Genomic DNA, 18,853 nt, shown 5'->3' with positions numbered 1-18,853 from the left:
ATTAGAATTCCTTTGTTTCCCTAATAGCTTGGCTCATTAAGTAAATTAAATGGAGTCACTGATGCTTTGCAATAAAATGTTCGCTGTCTGTTTCTAAATCAATGTTAATAACTTTCACTATTTTTACCACTGCAATTTTTCATGTCTCTGACATATTATTCAAGATGTTTCATGGGAAGCACACTGTGAGAGGAGGTAAGGCTTGGTAGGAGGGTCTGAAGCTTGAGCCAGGAGAGGGCGCACCGCAACCCAGCCAGAGTCCAGCAGCCAGGTGAGAAATTCGTAATTGCACTAGCAAGTTTCACAAATTAGTTTTCATTTTACAGCAAAAGAAATTTTAAAATCTTTCACTCTTTCACTGTATTCTGCTAACAGTTTTTGTCTAGGTTTACTAAACACTGTTACTTGTTCTCCCAAAAGGCAACCATTATCCTAGGTAAAAGTATTAAAAACAAGCCTTCATTTAGAGAAAAGGAACCGCCGTAACAGCTTTTACTGTTTTACACATTCAGCTGTGTTAAGAATACTTCTGTACTAAATTTCTTGTTCTTTAGATTGTCCTGATTAGACTGCAATTATTAAACTTAAAAAAACAAAACAGCAAGGTCCCAAGTACTCATACTTTACTGCAATTACTTCCAAGTGCTCAGGCACTTCTATTTTCCCTACTTTTGCATCTGTTGTATGAGATTCCTATACTGTCTCAAATCACAAGGGAAATCATCGGACACATTATAAAGAAAGTATTTGTCCAGACCTGGGGGAGGCTGCTTAGCTCACCAGCAGGTTAGTTCACCAGTTCATCTTCCTACTATCTTAAATTTCTGTCAGTTTTCCACATCTGTCATTTGAAAGAGACCAGGCTGCAGACATCATTATACAGCACAACTACTTTGTTTTTTCTTATGACAACATTTAACTGGAAAATAACAAAAATATAACTGTCATATGAGCTTTCCAAATCTGGTTAAGTATGCTGAGCCTGTGGACAGTATGCAGTTTGACACATTTTACTGATTCAAAAATACATGTAAGCTATAGTTTTCTGGAATACAGTGAAAAGCTTGACCCCAGATCTGACATGTACTTGACGATTCAATAATCACTTCTAACAGTCCCAAATATTTTATTTCAGCTTTTTAACCCTAATGATGGAAAACTTGATTTTTCACTCAGTTCTACCTTCGATACACTCGTCCAATGGCTTACAAAAGTAAGCTGTCAGTAAAGAAACGGAGACCACCACCAACTACTAGAAAACACTGAATTTCTCAGTAGTCTGATGCAATACATAGCAAAAGAAATTAATATTTTTTTTTCAGAAGTTAAATTTTTTTCACCTGAGAACATAGGTTGTGTTGAAACACCCAGCAGAGACCCAAAACTCTGCAAACATATTTCACAAGGCTTAAAAAAATCTGGTAACTTCTCCAACAGAACATGTAGCCATACGAACTAGCACACGTAAAAGAGCAACCACGCATGCATGTTTCCTAGAAAAGAAAGAAGACTAAACACTTCCTTCTGTAATTGGGTTTACAGTATCAGATGCCGCAATACACAGGAGTGTTATGAAATTATTATAAACCAACTTGATCACACAGAGCATAAAACCAAATACAGGAATATTACTTGAACTTCTAACCTTAAAACATAAGAAATTACAAGATACACCTTTCTAAGAGGCAGAGTGAGCTGATTTTAACACTGAAATTTCAACAAAGATGATGGCTATGCTGAGGTGGGATCATTGAGTCTACTCTGCAAATCTAAGCAGAGCGCAAGACAGTTGCTTCATGAAGGATTCAGTATACGTAATCGCAATTAAGCAAGATTTGAGACTGTACAGTTGAAGATGTCAAAGAGGTTAGTTAGAAGGGACAACAGTCATTAAATGGAAAACAGACTACGCTCCTGCAGAAGGCGTGCTCAGGAAAGGATTATAGGGCTGAAACGGTAGCATAGACACCGTGATTAGTTGATAGGTCCTTGCAATCAAAAAGGCTCAAATGTAAACTGAGGTACTTGAGGCAATTTGATTTGCTAGAGACTGGTTAAGTAACTGGGATTCTGTTAAGCCAAAAGTTGAAAAATTTGAGATGAGAAGATGAAAATAGTCTCTCTACAAAATGAAAAGAAAAAAAAAGTAAATACTACAGTAGAAACAACTATAACATGGAATCACCTGAACAAATTTTTTCCAATAATTGGAACAAATTTTGTCCCCATTCATTTTTTTCTAATATGCTTCTCATCCAGTCTCCTTAATTTTGTTTATAATTATAGCACTTCAGCCTTAATTTCTCTTAGCCTATAAGTTGAAGAAAGGAAAGCTTTCTTCTTGATACAAGAACATAGGTGTGGGTTGCCTAAAGTAGACCATTTATTTCTTGAATCATTTATTTTGTGCATCTGAAATAGCTGGGAATACAGTTGAGGGCCTGGCTGCAGATGGTAACACTGACAGGTATACCAAAACACAAGAAGTGAGAACAACATTAAAAATTAAATAAAATCTATTAAAACAGTAGCTCTTTTTTTAAATTATAAACCTTAGTTTCAGTATAAATAAACTTTCTGCAAAAAGCATAGTAAAAATTGTTCAGAAAAAGTTTCAATTTCAAAGCGTGAAAAAAATGAAAGTAAGCTCTGAGGTAACATCCAGAGGCCTGGGGTAAAGCTTTTGTGCTGGTTTTGGCTGGGGTAGAGTTAATTTTCGTCACAGCAGCTAGTGTGGGGCTGTGTTTGGGATTTGTGCTGGAAACAGTGCTGATAACACAGGGATGTTTTCCTTACTGCTGAGCAGTGCTCACACACAGTCAAGGCCTTTTCTGCTCCTCACCCCACTCCACCAGCAAGCAGGCTGGGGGGGCACAAGAAGTTGGGGGGGGACACAGCCGGGACAGCTGACCCCAACTGACCAAAGGGATATTCCACACATATGAGGTCATGCCCGGCACATGAAGCTGGGGGAAGAAGGAGGAAGGGGGCACGTTCGGCGTTTGTCTTCCCAAGTCACCGTTAGGCGTGATGGAGCCCTGCTGTCCTGGAGATGGCTGAACACCTGCCTGCCCATGGGAAGCAGTGAATGAATTCCTTGTTTTGCTTTGCTTGCGTGCGCGGCTTTTGCTTTACCTGTTAAACTGTCTTTATCTCAACCCACGAGTTTTCTCACTTTTACTCTTCTGATTCTTTCCCACATCCCACTGGGGGGGGGAGTGAGCGAGCGGCTGGGTGGGACTTGGTTGCCAGCTGGGGTTCAACCACACTTCGGGCAAAGGAGACTTGACAAGGTTGGAGGCATGGACGATCTCAATTTGATACAGCTTGAGAGATTTTTTTCCAGGGCTGAAGTCTAGTAAATTCAAAGAGGGTTTGTTGGTTGGTTTTTTTTAGCATACCTCTTTCTCTACCTTGTCTATTAGACCTCAGAGTATTTAGTGGTCTTCTGTGTCCTCAATGTCTACTGCAGTCCCTCATGTAATGCAAATAAATTACCTGTCTGTAAGCTTCTAATTTTATTATGCATTTTCATTCAGATGGTCAGAACAGAGTTTTAATGCTCATATTTAAAACCAAAAGAAAAAAATATATGTTGCTTTATTCAAGTAACCCACCCATTAGAGAGATTAAATGCCATGCTCACACCAACAAAGAAAATCTACAAGAGTACATAAAACACAACAAGATTGCTCAAATCACTGACATCTCAATAGCAAACACCCTTCTCCTAGGGATACCAAAGTCCCTTAGATGCTTTACTGTAATGTATCCTTACATTATACTTGGACATCAAGTATAATTTATCAGTCTTTTGTTTTTACATTTAATTTAAAAAACAGCTGCTCCTTTGTTTACATTAATATAAACATAAGGAAGCACTTGTTCTTTGGAGATTATTCCTAAATGCAAATCCTGAGGAGGCTTCTCTTTAGTTAATTTAATTCCCTGACTGTATCACATGCCAGGAATATTACTTGTTTCACTGCAGAAAGCAAATTAAGAGGTAATACTTATTTTTGAAATGAGCATTATTTTCGGAACTGTCTCAATAGTTTTATGATCCACTACATCTGAAAGACCAAATATAAAACCAGTATTAATGTCAAGTCACTTCAGATAAATGTATTTGTCAGAGAAGATATCTTCCTTTTTATTTTTTTAAATTTGCCCAGTAACAAACTTCTACTATAAGAAGTGTTGTAATCTCAGTATTGTTATCTCTTAAAAATAATGATCCACTGTGTCCTTATACATAACAATGTTTTACATGTCACAGCACAAAAAGCAGAGAACAAATCAGCACGGAAAAGAAAGTTATCTCACTGAACAGAACTGCATGTACCTCATCAGAGTAGTGAGATTTAATGAACAACTACAGCAAGGCAAGAGTTTATGTCTGTGAACTCTGAAACAGTTTTAAAAAAATGCACATAAGAACAAGCATCGTTTACGTACAGTGTGTGACTCCAGCCAGGGTTTGATAGAAGGTAGGGGTATCGCTATCATCAGTGAGTGTCACATACACACCTCCAGACAGCAGCCAACGGGAAAACGTGAAAGCATCTTTGTTGTGCAGTAGCCAAACCCTGAACTTCTCATAGTTTACCTTTTCACCCTGTAAGAAAAATAAGAAAATGTGAGCTGTTTTTCTCTGCTTTCTCAGTACCAGTAAACAGGAACCATCCAGCTGTATGAACAAGAATTGGGACAATTTCCTATAAAAATATAAGTACTAAAATTTTTTTTTTTTTTTTAACAGGAGCCATGCCTGTTTTCCCATTTCATTCTGAAATACAGCACTGAGAGGGAAATTAGACTCCTCAGCTCTCTCTGCATTTCAACCACCTACTCAATGTGGCCTTTGGAAAGCCATTTACTCTGAACGTCAGGTTAAGGGGATCAGAAGAAAAATGGTTACTTACAACTCAAAATAAGAGAGGTTATTTTTATGAATTTAAATCTATTATGATAGAGAAAAGCTCTTATGTGCCAAATAAGAGGTGCTATAAAATCATAAACATTCTGTTATATCTGCGCAAGTATATAAACACTTAACGTAGAAAAATTAAATCTGTGAATAACTAATAGTATGCTTAACCACTGCAGTAGCATGTCATTTTTTTTGCCTCTATTGACCAAAACCCACTTTGGAGCATACAAGTCAACATGACATTCACTGTATCTCCTCACTCAGCCTCTCTTGCTGGATATCTCATAAAAAAATGTAGGTTCACAGAGTTTAAATGCTGGAGAGGCTGTTTAAACCATTTAGTTGAATGGTTTCCACGCCGTGGCCGTGAAACCATAGGGATCAGCAGACTAATTTCTACAGCACCTACAAAACTAACTAAAATAAAAGCAAACCTATTATCAGTAGACAAACTCATTATATGGAGATCCTAATCTCCATGGGAAATAAACAGGGGTCTGCAAAGTGAAAGAGGTTTCAAGTCACTGATTATTTAAACTTCCCTAATATCACAGACCATTAAACTTCACTGAATGACACCTCTACAGAATCCAACAATTTGCGTTTGGCCATAGACTACCTGCAACTGCAGAAAATTGAAAATCCACTACTTCCTTTGCCAGGTTGCTCAAATGGTTAACCACCAACACTGCTAAAACGTTTGCTTCATATTCCAATCGTAATGGATTATTTCAGGTTTCAGATACTCATTCTTTTTATGCCTCTTTTTCCTAGACTAAGAAGAGCGTTACGTTTTTCTCCAACAAATACATGCAGAAATAACCCAATACTTACAGTTACTATCATAGACCTCCACATGGTTATAATTCAAGGAGTCAAGATGCTACACTGCCATTCCATCACCAGTTTAATCTGTATATATCCACACTGACTGACAGCATGGTTCTAACCTTCCTCTTACCAACACTTTTTCTGATCCTTCATCCCTTCCTTTCATGACAGCAATCACATTAGCGCAATCACGTGGCAAAACAGATCTAGCTGAAAAAGAACCTACAGGATTAGGAGCTACAGAAAAGGGGTTTACTTCTCAGCCAGATCAGTTTCCCAATCCCGTTCATCAAGGCAACGTATAAATACTTGAGCCAGCACAAAGGTAGGAGAATGAATGACAGTCAGGAAAAGGGTAACTCAACAGCGTGAACTTTGCAGGATCTAACCCATTATGGAACCACTTGCTTAAGCAAAAAAAACTCTACTGCCAAATTAACAGAGAAGAAAAAAGCAGCCCACAAATTTTTGTTTTAATTTCTCTAACAGTTTGGATCAGAGACAAGATCATTTTCTTACTACCTGTTCCACTCTGCTTTCCCTCTACTTTTTTCCCTGCTTTCTGTAAATGCAGCAAGAGCTGTGTCACGTTTCACTAAGACTCTGCATTGTTCCAATTGATTAGAGGAAGGACAATGAAGAAGAGGGACAGGAAAGCTGTGGACAGGGGGTGGAAAAGCATTTGAAGCAAGTAATGTTTACAGCTGAGCCATGATGGAACTTGAGCAACTAGAGCAATACAGGTATCACTGAATTTGTTTCCTGTATTTCAGAAACAAGAGTGAGGAAAACTCAGATATTTTTTAAAGCTCCTATTTCTAGATGAGTACATGCAATAATTCTGAAGGAAAGAATAGAAGTACCTATAAACACCATCCTTGAAAGCATAAACTCATCCGCCATACGGCAGGAAGGAAGGCCCACAGCAGGAACATTAAACTTTCTCACTCTCCAGCAATGAACTAGTATGATTAACAGGTCAGTAAATCCTGCTGAGTGGGTTATTACACTATTTTCATTTTAAAGGAAAAATCAATATACAGCATTTTTTTTGAACAGGAAAATGGTATGAAGCCAGATTGATACTTTTCTTCCTGCAAGTCTTCATAAAGTATTTCTGGATTTCTTGGACAGTGTGTAATTAACTTTTAGGGTATAATTCATCACACCATATTGATGGGAAATTATAAATAGGAAGTACTGAAGTGGGTCAGCTCCAGAAACTGGACTGCAGTATACATATGATTTATGATCCCAGCCAAAAATGAAGAATGTAATCATTGCCTATAAAGCCAACATGATACCACCGCCAGATTAAATGAGTCTGCCTCAGCCAACGCCCATAACCAAAGTTATCTTCAATACAGTACAATAAAATTTAAGGTAATTAAGTAATCTGATATCCACAAATAAAGCTTCTAGTCCATCAGTTTTTCAGTGGAATGTATAATGATGACTAGATTTTGCTAATCTATAGTCCTCTGATAACAAATGAAGCAACCAAAGCACAAAAACCTGACAATTCATCAGGATCACTAGCGCCAAAGAAGTATCTGTGAATATTTATAAGTAACAATAGCCTGTTTTAGAGGAAGACTTCAGCAAGCTTCATAAAGATTACATCTCTCAAACAAAATGAAGCATAAATAAATATTGTAGCTCCTGGCAGGCACAGTGAGACAAAAGTAATACTATAAAATTATTATTTTTAAGCAGCCACTGCTGGCAGGCATTTTTAAATCCAGGATGCTGATTTTGTTTCCCCTCTCAGATCTGTGTTCTAGATTTCTTCCCTGATAGCAATAAAATGTCCACACTACTGAATAAAATTCCACTAGCAATACTAGTATTTAAATTTACTTGATAACATGATTACCCTTGGGAAATTATCCTTCAAACTAGCACAGTAAGTAAAGCAGCATGGAGAATGCCTACATTTATATACCAAGCTGCTATTTACATCAATACAAATTACATGTAATATTACAACATAAAAACCTATGAGCTTTCACCCAATTTAAACAAGGTCAATTTGTTCCCATACATGCATGAGCATGTGTATGTCAGAGAAAAACAAACTACCCAATATAATTTTCACTTTTTTGTAAATGCAGTAGGATAAAACCTGTATGAAATACCTCAGAGAAACATTTCTTGAGTGACTCTGGGACTTTCCCATCAACCACATGCAGCATCTTCTCCATCTCTTCACGGACAACATAACTCCCAGATTCATTAGAAAAGAGACTGAAAATGTCTGAGGAAGTAGAGATATGTTTAAGCAACTATAGTAGTTACATTTTTCAAATATTAAGTTTACATCTGGCTGAGAATGCCAAAAGCTGTGCAACAACTAAAGGACTAAAAACTTAGATTGATTCAATTTCAATATAGCTCAACAAGGGTTAGGTCAAAAAGTATCTCCTTTTTCTTTTACCATTGTCCATTAATCAAAAGGAAAATAAATACTATCAAGTCAGATTAACAAGGAAGACAAAACAACAGAAGTCAGTAGGCAGATGCTTTCACTTGTTTTGAAAAACATCCATGCCGTCCTCCTTCCTCTGCCCACATACAGTGATCAACAGTCTTTCTGTAGGATCCTAACATTTACATTCATGGTGACTTATCAAATATTTCATTTTGGTGAGTATAGAAAACTAAAATGCACTGAATTTCAAAATATACAGCTAAAAATGCTATCTTTATTGGCAAATGTATGCCCTGGTTACATATAAAAATAGGGACTTAATATAACACAGTTTATGTCTGCTTTACATAAGTGTATTTTACAGTCACTATCCACTATCCTGTTGGTACTGTTGTAAGTTACATTACTTACATTTTGCTTTCTCTTCCTCTCTGCCTCTTGTAAGTAGAACTAATCCGACTATCAAGTTATTGAAGTGCAGCCCTTTGGATATTCCTCCAAATGAACAGTAGATAACCTACAAGAATAAAACAGAGAAGTTAACCAAAAAGTTAACAGGGAGAACAGAGATGTCAGAACTAAAAGCAACAACTTATACTGAGGCTCTGTCTTACGTGGTTTTTAGGCTAGTCACCTCACATTCAGCTAAACACGCTTCTAATATTAATTCTGTTACACTTCTGTAGCTCTTCCAGTATCCATAAAATAGCCTTTCCAGGGTCTTTTATCTAGTGAAACGCAGGTACTTTTCATGAACAGCAATATAAAAAAAATTGTTAGTATCTTCCAATGAAGACAGCTTCTTGCTTGCTCACTGGTGCTATTTCCCCACACTTCTTTATCAAGGTAATGAAGATGAAATCTCCTCCAGAGAAGGCTTTGATAGTCTCAAAGCCATCAAGAGGTTGTTGGAGCATCAAGTGTTTCATTGCCCCAATTACAGGCAATGCACTTCCAGTAAGCCATCAAAAACTACTGCTTCGAAAAGATGTGACACACACACACACAAAAAAACCACCTTCCATCAGCTACACCTTACCTGTCTTAGCACTGCAACTGTTGCTAGAATGGCCATGCCAGTTTAGTACCCCGCTCTAACAATAGTATTTAAATCTCTCTTCCAATAGAAAACAATAGAAATCAAGACTTCTATTCAGAAGTTACTCAAAGATCCACAGAGCAGCCACCAGGCACAACGCAGACAACAGAAGGGCTGAAGCATTTACCTTTCCCATGAAAAGTCTGTACACTGCAGCTTAACTTACTCATCATCAGCAGCATCTTAACAGTGATTCAGCACTGATACATGAGATATGAAGGAAGTAAGTCATTCTAGGACAAACAGCAACCGCTTTTAGTAAACAAGAATTACCAACTCACTTATTGCAATATATTACTTCACCTTGCCTGTAATACTACAGAGCACAAATTAAAGTATGTATGCTGTACTGCTCTTCAAACATGGACTCCTCCTGTAATCCCAAATCTATTCCTACAAGCACCAGTACTTTATCAGTATCACAAGACAGAAATCTGCATTAGGTATTAGAATTTAAAGCAGTCAGAACTTATAAATTACTCTTACATAGAAGAATTATTTCAGTGCCTATGTCTTTTAATTTTATTTTCTTATAGGCATCGCACTAAGCATCTAACCATAAAGAGAAAGTATTAAGTCTAGCTGATGGGGAACTATTACTGTGAAAGACCAGAACAAAGTGATCTATCACTGATCATGGTTTGGATAGCAGACTTATTTGCTGAACTTGTTTTTGAAATATAACTTTTTCAGAGGGAAAGATAAAGGAACAGAGATCAATTTCTATTAAGAAAAGTGTTGTGCACGTTTTGAATAGTATTGTCCTTGCTTGCATCTGAATTACAGTCTAAATAAACAATGTTAAAACCAGGATGTGTACATGCAGTTATGTACTGCTTTTTCATTTTTCTCCAGTAAAGCCTTGAGTATATTATTTATATGAAACTTTAGCTAAATAGCAATAGCAGACGTCAGAGGTCAGCGGAGCTTTAGAATTATTGTGGACAGATTCACTATTTTGTGTATTACCCACAAAGCAGAGGGAATCATTAGTAAACCACGGGATGAAACCCACAGATCTTAACTGCAACACCTGCATCCCTGCCCCCCGCCTTTTGTTTGTTTTTGAACATATGAACTACAACCACACAATTCTAAACAGCTAAAGCAACATATTTAATTTTTTTTGACCTCCTAAGCTCTGTTCGTTTGGGGTTTTTTTCCCCCCTTTGAAAATACAAATGCTTGCATAATGAATTTTAGGCTTTTTTGCAAGCCTACCAAAGAAGCCATGACACCCTGAGGCCCACAGACAAAAATCCACCAATCTACAGAATTAAAAGACTTTTAAATTTTTTAAAGCTTCCACCATAACCATCAGGAAACATTTACACTCACAGATGATTAGAAAACAACAGTGAGAGATGGTACGTGCAATTGGAGTAACACTTGTCTTCTAGACTACCAACAGTTCTGGAAAAAAAGCGTATCACTAACATTATCTTAAGTGTCTGACATCCTGTGAATCTACCCAACAAGTTAAAGTTTTAAACACATCAAAACAATCTACTTTTAAACCATCATAAAACAAAGTCACTACAGGGGTGTACAAATTCTCTCATTAATTAGGACTTCAGTTCTGAAGTATAAAAGTTGTTACAGCACAAAATCTACCACTGTATGATGACCCCCCACAAATAGAAGAATTAGGATCATAAACCTACTAGATGCATCCAGTGAACACTCTAGTATAATAAATTTATCTTTGAAAAAAACATGGGAATAATTCTAAACCAGATTTAAAAAAATAAAACAAAACTACATTTAAGTATGATTAGAATTTTGCCTGTCTTGTTGCAGACACATACAGCTTACAGTTAATTTTTTTTTTTTAAGTACTTTCCATCTTCTGCCTCTCTTAACACTGTAGTTTCATTGCTGGTTTAAACCAGTGCTAGCCGTTCCCCTGCCACCAACAACTTATTCCCACCCACGTTCCACTTCCTACATCTAAGCCAAAACAAGCATTCACGTAGTGGGACTATGAATGAAATCAGGGAACCAACTCGGATTTGAATTAACCATTTTTGTTACCAGGTTTCACTAATCCAGCTCAAAGTGGGTGACCTCAGGGTGAGAATAGGTAGCCAGGATTAAGCTGACTGTGAAACTGGTACAAAATACCTGCATAAATGACATTTCAAATATTACAAGAGAAGTTCTATACACTACCGTAACCATGTAGGACATTCTGTGGCATCAAGTGCAGTCTATTATCAGTTGTGCCCTTCAAAGGAGTCAGACAGCACAACGTTACAATGACGTGTAAGAAGGAGGAAACCAATTCTCAACAGGCTGAGATCCCGTTGCAAAATGTGAGTGCCATGTCTCCCAAAATAAGACTGAAAAAAGTTACTATCTCACTGATGCAGGTCTGTATGCCAGGAAGTTGTTTACCAAAGACCTGACAGCTGTCAATATTTGTTACTCTAACTGTAAGCTAAGAAATCAGTAAAGTACTTCAAAAGAATTTGCACCTTTTCCACTGCTAAAGCAAAACGTAACAAAATTTGTTGCCAAAAGGTTTATTTACCTTAAAACAAATAGTTGAACACCGGAAACAGACATGAGAGAAAATAAAATCTTCCTGCATTGTTAAAAAGAACAGCTTTTGAGGTCATCTGCTGGCCACTATTTGCTATTAATAAAAGAAAATTTAGCTTTCTTAGTAGTTTAATCACTTACAATAATGTTTCATAATAAACTACCTGTAAATCACAAAGCAACAGTACCCTGACACTTTTCAGGGACAGTTCTGAGGAAAGATGGAAACAAACTGAGAGCAGTTAGAGGAAACCTCTGTAAACAGGTGCAATAAGATCACTGTGAGGCTTTGAACCTGTAGTTTTTCCTATTAAAAAAAAAGCAGCAGAAATCAGCTGAAAATTCCCAAAGAATATATTATACGCCTACTAATGTCCACATTTGCAGAGGCTGGCATATGTCTGCTTTGAGTCTCTCGAGGATAATGGTGTGGGGCTCAAAAATGACCTTCAGAAACGTCTAATGACAAAGCACAGACAGATCTGTGTTTCCTCGAGTACCTCAGCCTAAATGAGTTGGGATTCTACAAGAGGTTCACAAGGTTAAGTGGAACAAGAAGAAAGTTACTAGAACCAAAATCCCTCTTTCCATCCCCTTTCCCCTCTAGTAACAGCCATCACAGTGCTGCCCCCAGAATCCTCAAGCACAAGTAAAGGGTGGAAGAGCTGAATACCAGAGCCACGTGAATGAGTCACCGCTCCTACTACCTCAGGTGTGGTTTCCATCTCAAGTAAAAATTAAGCCAGGACTGGGAGTTACCAAACAAAACCAGCCGTGGGCCTGTCAAGGGCACTGCATAGAGCTGGCTAAGCCACATAGTGCTCTAGTGGCAAAAAGAAGAAAAGGAAATATCTAACAGACTAGCTACATTAGATTTACAACAGTAACTGCCCTCTATGCTTTGTGTATAACGAGGTGTGGAAAATCTACCACTGTTGCCTTTCCAGCACTAGGAACCAGACTAGCAGAATTCATTTGCAGAATGTGTTCTAGACCACCTCCAAAGTAGCACTGGGCAACAAGGTAGTAATAAATTCTAAATTTTTCTTCGCCTCTCTACTATCACAGTTATTATCAGACATAACGCTGAAGCAGACAGATTCCCCGGAGACACTTACCTCAGCATAGTTCTGTGTGTTACCTGCGGTAAATCCTCTCCTTGTCCACCCATCAAGCTATCACTTTTATTGCTATCCACTTAGGACTATTAAAATATGTCTGAAGGCAAGTAAATGTAAATGAGGCTGATAACACAGAAGGATCTAATTCTACAGAAAACATTATGTAGAACCTGCAGTTTCATTCTACTGTAAGACATAGCACTACCTAAATACATTAACTTCCCATAGGGTGCTCAGATCGTCCTCTTCTATTACTAAAGTCTAATCCATTTACAAATGCTTGAAGGGCTGAATTATTAAAACTAAATTTGTGCTCTATTTGAAGCATATACAATCACTGTGTCCATGGCCAATGTCATGGCAGAGGTTTGAATTCCATACTTTCTACTTCTAATCATTCTGATGTCACAGGATGCCTTCAAGGCTACACTGCATATGTAAGCAATTTACCTTTCTATTACATTGGAATCATTACTTTTTTTAAAATATGCAGTTAGCTCTGCTGAACACTATAGTTTAAGTCTTAATATAACTATTTTTGATCAAAAAACCCCTCGAAGAGCACAAAAAGGAAGAGAATTCTTACATTTCAGATTAACAGGACTTCTAAGACAAAAAAAATGAATAAACAAAAGAGAAATCACTGGGGTTTTTTTCACAAATTTTAATAAAATACGATCTTTTCTTTACACTTTATTCTTCTCCATCACTCAAATTTAACCTTTCTGTGCTTTTAGACTAAGAACAGCTATTTTATAAATTACCTCGAATAAAGCTGTCTCCTCTCTTCATCCATCTGAAAGCATATTTCTAAATTCATACGCACTTCTGAGTTTTTCCACTCACTTCTGTTAAACTTTGTACATCTCAGTTACGATCTCAGTTGAATGCCAAATATTACATCTATATATTATTTCAACGTAACACATTGACTGCTTATGATATAAACACAGAAAGGGAATTCTATGGATAATGTCCAATGTATCAGTATTCAACATACGTAATTACAACCATCGGCAGCTGGCATTACTTTGAGTTTAGCTGCTTAATCATTCTTCGGCAAGAGTTTATAAACGCTGAATAGTTATATAACGATATATAACAAGAGATTAGTTTGCATTTCTAAGGAAGGAGCTCCACAATTTTTCACGTGTTATTTGGAAAACTTCTGCTAATACGATGCACTGTCAAAATATGATGCAATTTTGTATTTTCCAAAATTACTTAATACTGTTGCAGCTTTACTTAAAATAGCCACACCCAGACAGTATCATCGCAATTTACATTTCAGAACGTAAAATTTAGTATAATTATATGGTACATAGTTATATTTTTTTTATAAAATTTGAGCCTGACATGTTATGTTCCAGGGATAACTGAAGAGTGTAATAATATGGTTCCTCTTCTGTTAAAAAAAGTCTCAGTCTATACACACGGTTCCCTTCAGGTCCAAATCCCTGGCCCTGTGCCCATATGGTCTAGTAAGCCTGCTGGAAGAGTGGGAGAGGAGGCTCAAGGCATTCTTTTGGCTCCTTTCTCGAAAGTATAAAATGTGCTGGATTCTTTCCGGATTTTATCCTTCTGACCCCTCTTCTCTCTCAGTCCTTGAGAAGTCTGCGGTTTTGTTCTTTTGGCAGTCCCCTCAACGTGTTCTTCATGTCTCTGTTAGCATCATCCCTCTTCTCTTTGCATTACTTGGACTGCAGCTTGTTAACCAGTTAGTCACATTTGGAGAAAAAGATGCACTGACTCTTAACTACTTAGTAGGTACCACAGAATGCTGTGTATAAACCTTCTCACAATCATAGTATATGTAGGTATATATAAAAGGTATAATCTAATTAGACATTGAAATGACTGCACGGGTTGAAGTTAGGAGGTCCTTTCTCAACATTCTTCCTCTCCTCAATCTAAAATACAAAGCTACTCAAAATGCTTTCTTGAAATATTATCTGCATTCCGTCCTTCCACCTCCTTTGAACAATACTTTTTCTATCAAGGTGCTCACAACTGTAAACAGTAATTGCATTATTTCCTTAGATTTAAAAATAAATGCTGTGTTCATACATCTCACCACTTGACCGGCTTTCATGCAGTTAAAACAACGCAGACACAGCACATCTCTTAATTTCATTTTATTAATATCTTCTGCCCCATTTTTCCAAGAGATCCTTTCAGAACATTACTGTCCTGAACATTTAAAAAATGTTTTGTGTGTACGAAAATCATGCAAATTGTTTGACCAAAGTTCCACTGGCTTCAGTTCTCTGTTTTATGTCCCTGCTGTAAAACTCCGTGTTTTTAATTTAATGAGTTCCTGAAGGCCTATCACTACTCAGATATGAAAAACTATTATTCAAAACATGCAGAGAAGACAGCCCAGCAATCCAAGGCTCAACATGATCAATTTCAATGATTGAAAGGCTGAAAACACAGAACAAGGCTTTAAGCTGCCTAATGACTTTGCCTGCCTTTCCACATCCGGAAGCCAGGAATTACAAAGCATCCCTTTACAGTATGAGCAGACTCAAATCCAAATTTTGTCCAAATTTACAGTATTCAAGCTCACATATATGACTACTGCATTGCCTGAATAAGAATGCTAGAAGCACACAGTAATTTGTACTAGAATTTTTAGATGTTGATGTGCCAGTTTTGATGAAATGACATCAAAAAACAGTTATGATTCTTCCATTAATTTAATTTCACCAGCTGGAAACCAAAAACTGAAGTATAACCATCATGAGTGTTGAAAGAGATAATCATCACCAAAACTGTGTCTTTAAGGACAGATTTAAAAAAAAAAAAGAAGGTAGCCAGCAGACATTTGAAATCCCAGAGTCTCTATTTGTGACTAAAAGTTTACTTCATCCAAATCAGTAATTTAACCCTTAATACTGGCATAGAAGGGATAAAAAAGTACAAGTTAACTCATAATGTAAAATTCTCAACTTTTTATATTATTTCAAACCAATCGTTTACGGTGTAGGATACATTCTTTGTTTCATCTTACGGACTACTAACAGTCACAGCATCCAGATGACATACAAAGAAATTAATACCGGAGACATGCTTTAAGCTATGGGCAAATCATATACTTTCTTTTAATTTGATAGTGCTAACACACATTGCAATTTTTCCTGTTAAGCGCTTGAATACCCACATAAAAATCAAACTGTTAACTATATTACAGAAGCAAGTAATATCATCTTCTTTGTCAACACTTAGGAAAAACAGAAAAAAAAACGGAGAAAAGATTAAGCTTAGAAAAAAAGTAACTCTACCACAGTGTTAAACCTTTGCAATGCACACTTCACTACTCACATTAGCTAAATAAAACTGGAAGACTTGTACGCTGCCTGTGAGGTCAATAACACTGAAGACACCAGAAATAGAAGAGATTTATAGAAATGACAAGGAGCAAGATATCATTTGAAAGGTCTGGCTTATCTTTTTCTTCTCTACCAACAACATTTTATTTCTCCCTCAAGACAGGGGCAACACTATGAAAGAAAATAAGTTTTTAAACATGCACATGTGCAGGATGGTATTACTATTTTTTTAGATATATACACACAATATTTATATCCGTGTAGCATATTTTGATTCTGGCTATTTTTCAGTTCATTTATACATTTATTATATATAAAATTATTTTAAGAGCTTATAAAGATTAATCTGCACTTTAGAAAACAAAGTAAAAGCCAATGGAATCTCAGAGAAACCAACAGTAAGTGCATCTCCAGAGTAAATAAAATTCTCTGTTATAATAGCTACATATAGTGTCAAAACTTCCCAACCTTTTACTTCCCAAAATCTACATCTGGATATTCAGGTTCACTTCCAAGTCATCTACCACCTACTAGTTGGGTTGGAATCAGTAGCTCAGTCAAGCACAGATCAGTGACAACCCACGATCCAAGTCTGGAAAATTATCTTCAGATAGAAAACGTACATTGTGATATTGTATGAAAAATGGAAAGAAATTAAATTAGCTCGTGTATCTACATAGGCGTATTCGTGTGTGCACATCTATAGGTGTACACTATCAACTGCATATGCCTCCCCAGAAAAACAGCAAGTTCGTAGATTACCTCAGCAACTTTTGGAGGGACTCCATCACCAAGAACTTCCCTGATGAAGCACTGTTGAGTCATATAATATGAGAGTCCACAAGTCCTCTTGAAAGCATCTTTCAGTCGCTTTAGCTCTATGTCTGTAACTGTGTTGAGTGAGAAGAGAGGAGAAAAAAAAGATTTGGTCAATAAAGGTGTCGTAGAAACGTAATAGCTTAAGGACTTTCAAAATCCTATACACCTTACACTTATCTTTACAATAAAAAGATAAAAAGAAATTAAATGCATGATTTCACCTAAATAGTGGGAAAATCTGACTACTAGAAAATAAGATCTAATAATCTAATCTTCCCAAAAAAAGTCAAGTAGACCTAAAGTTAACATCAATGATTACAACAGTTCACTGCCTAAGTTTTCTCTGACTACAACAGCGTATTATAATTTGTTCTAAATTAAGCACCATTATTGTCACACAAAAGGAAAATAAGCTAGCTTTATGATCAATTTTACATTGCATGTAAGCCAGAGAAATGATCTGTAACCAACAGTGGTGAGTATTATTAAGAGCAGCTCCAGCAGCGTGCTTCAAGCAGTTTCATCTAGCAACCAGTCTACTTTTCTGTATTAAAAAAAATATTTAATCACCACTTACATGCCCATAAGACAGTACAGTGAAGCATGAATTTAACAGGAATACTACAGTTAAACTGACTAAATGTAATTCTTCACCTAAGATTTTCTTGCACAGTCAAAACCTGATCACCAGCTAAAACCTGTTCAAACTTGTTCACATCCTGTAAACGTGAGAAGTTTGATGACATTCCATTTATACTTGCACATGAGCTTCCTGAAAAGCAGTCCCTGCTTTCAGATTTTACAAGCATAAAGCAACTTTCTAACAAAGTGTTTGAGAAATGAAGTATCTTGCTGAACAAAACAGGTCCTTTGTCAAAAATCAAGGTGCAGAGAATAACACACCATGACCTGGATCACAGGTAAGTTGCCATGTAGTGCTGGAAGAGCTATTTACCATCTCGAAGCCAAAAGCAATGATGCTGTACGTGATAGCTATTTCACTGTATTTATAGTAAGGCATTTTCCTTCCCCTGATATAACAAGCCAGACAGAAACAACACTGCTACGGCCAAAAGCTTGTCAAGCTTTTTGTCAGCCAAAATAAAACAGACCACTTGAGAGCTTAATCCAGCACTCTCTTTAAAACTTGTACATTTCAATTAATTCATTCATCAAAAGAAAAATCACTCCTTAAAAGTAAATCACATTGAAATATTCCTTCCTAATTTAAATCCTAGTCAACATTGAAACAGACTAGTGACTTCACTTAACAATTGTGTGTAAAAACAGGAATTCGGTCATGTTTCTTTTCAAATTTTATTATAGATTCTGGGTACTTTTGGCCAGAAAAAAATTCAAAGGATCTAAGGAATAAACCTGAAGTGTGACTCACACAGCACTGGTGCTATCAATTACCATGGATTTGGCAAAAGACATACTCAAGTTATCATCATCACATATCTTGTTTTAATAAAACAAGCATACTTTAATTATATGGCAGAAGAAAGTTGGTATAATACTGTTATCTGCCTTATATGAGGTCTAAATTTCACTTTTTCATATTAACATCTGTCCATAGAGTCATATTCGTTCTTTGTGTCTTTACATGTGATGCTTTAATGAATGCTCAAACACTGTTGGGCACACCAGCTAAAGTTTTCTTCCAAGATTTTCCCCAGCTAACTGGAAACAGACTCTCAGATACGATATTTACAACCTGAAGCGACATTCTCCAGCTCTTCC

At 36.7% G+C, this 18,853-nt stretch overlaps 1 protein-coding gene across 1 annotated transcript in view; it reads right to left on the bottom strand.

Annotated features, from left to right (window-relative positions):
• The window catches only part of USP32 (ubiquitin specific peptidase 32), a 63,158-nt gene that overhangs the window by 41,928 nt on the left and 2,377 nt on the right, over nucleotides 1-18,853 (bottom strand). The window contains exons 2-5 of the mRNA XM_009324064.1: nucleotides 17,054-17,181; nucleotides 8,607-8,712; nucleotides 7,903-8,021; nucleotides 4,459-4,618 (exon numbers count right to left, since the gene is read on the bottom strand). Of these exons, the coding sequence (XP_009322339.1) occupies nucleotides 4,459-4,618; nucleotides 7,903-8,021; nucleotides 8,607-8,712; nucleotides 17,054-17,181 (513 nt within the window). The remainder of the gene's footprint in view (nucleotides 1-4,458; nucleotides 4,619-7,902; nucleotides 8,022-8,606; nucleotides 8,713-17,053; nucleotides 17,182-18,853) is intronic.

Source organism: Pygoscelis adeliae, unplaced genomic scaffold, assembly GCF_000699105.1.
Source record: "Pygoscelis adeliae isolate BGI_AS28 unplaced genomic scaffold, ASM69910v1 Scaffold290, whole genome shotgun sequence".
Taxonomy (NCBI): domain Eukaryota; kingdom Metazoa; phylum Chordata; class Aves; order Sphenisciformes; family Spheniscidae; genus Pygoscelis; species Pygoscelis adeliae.
This window is presented reverse-complemented; position numbering and strand designations above follow the sequence as displayed.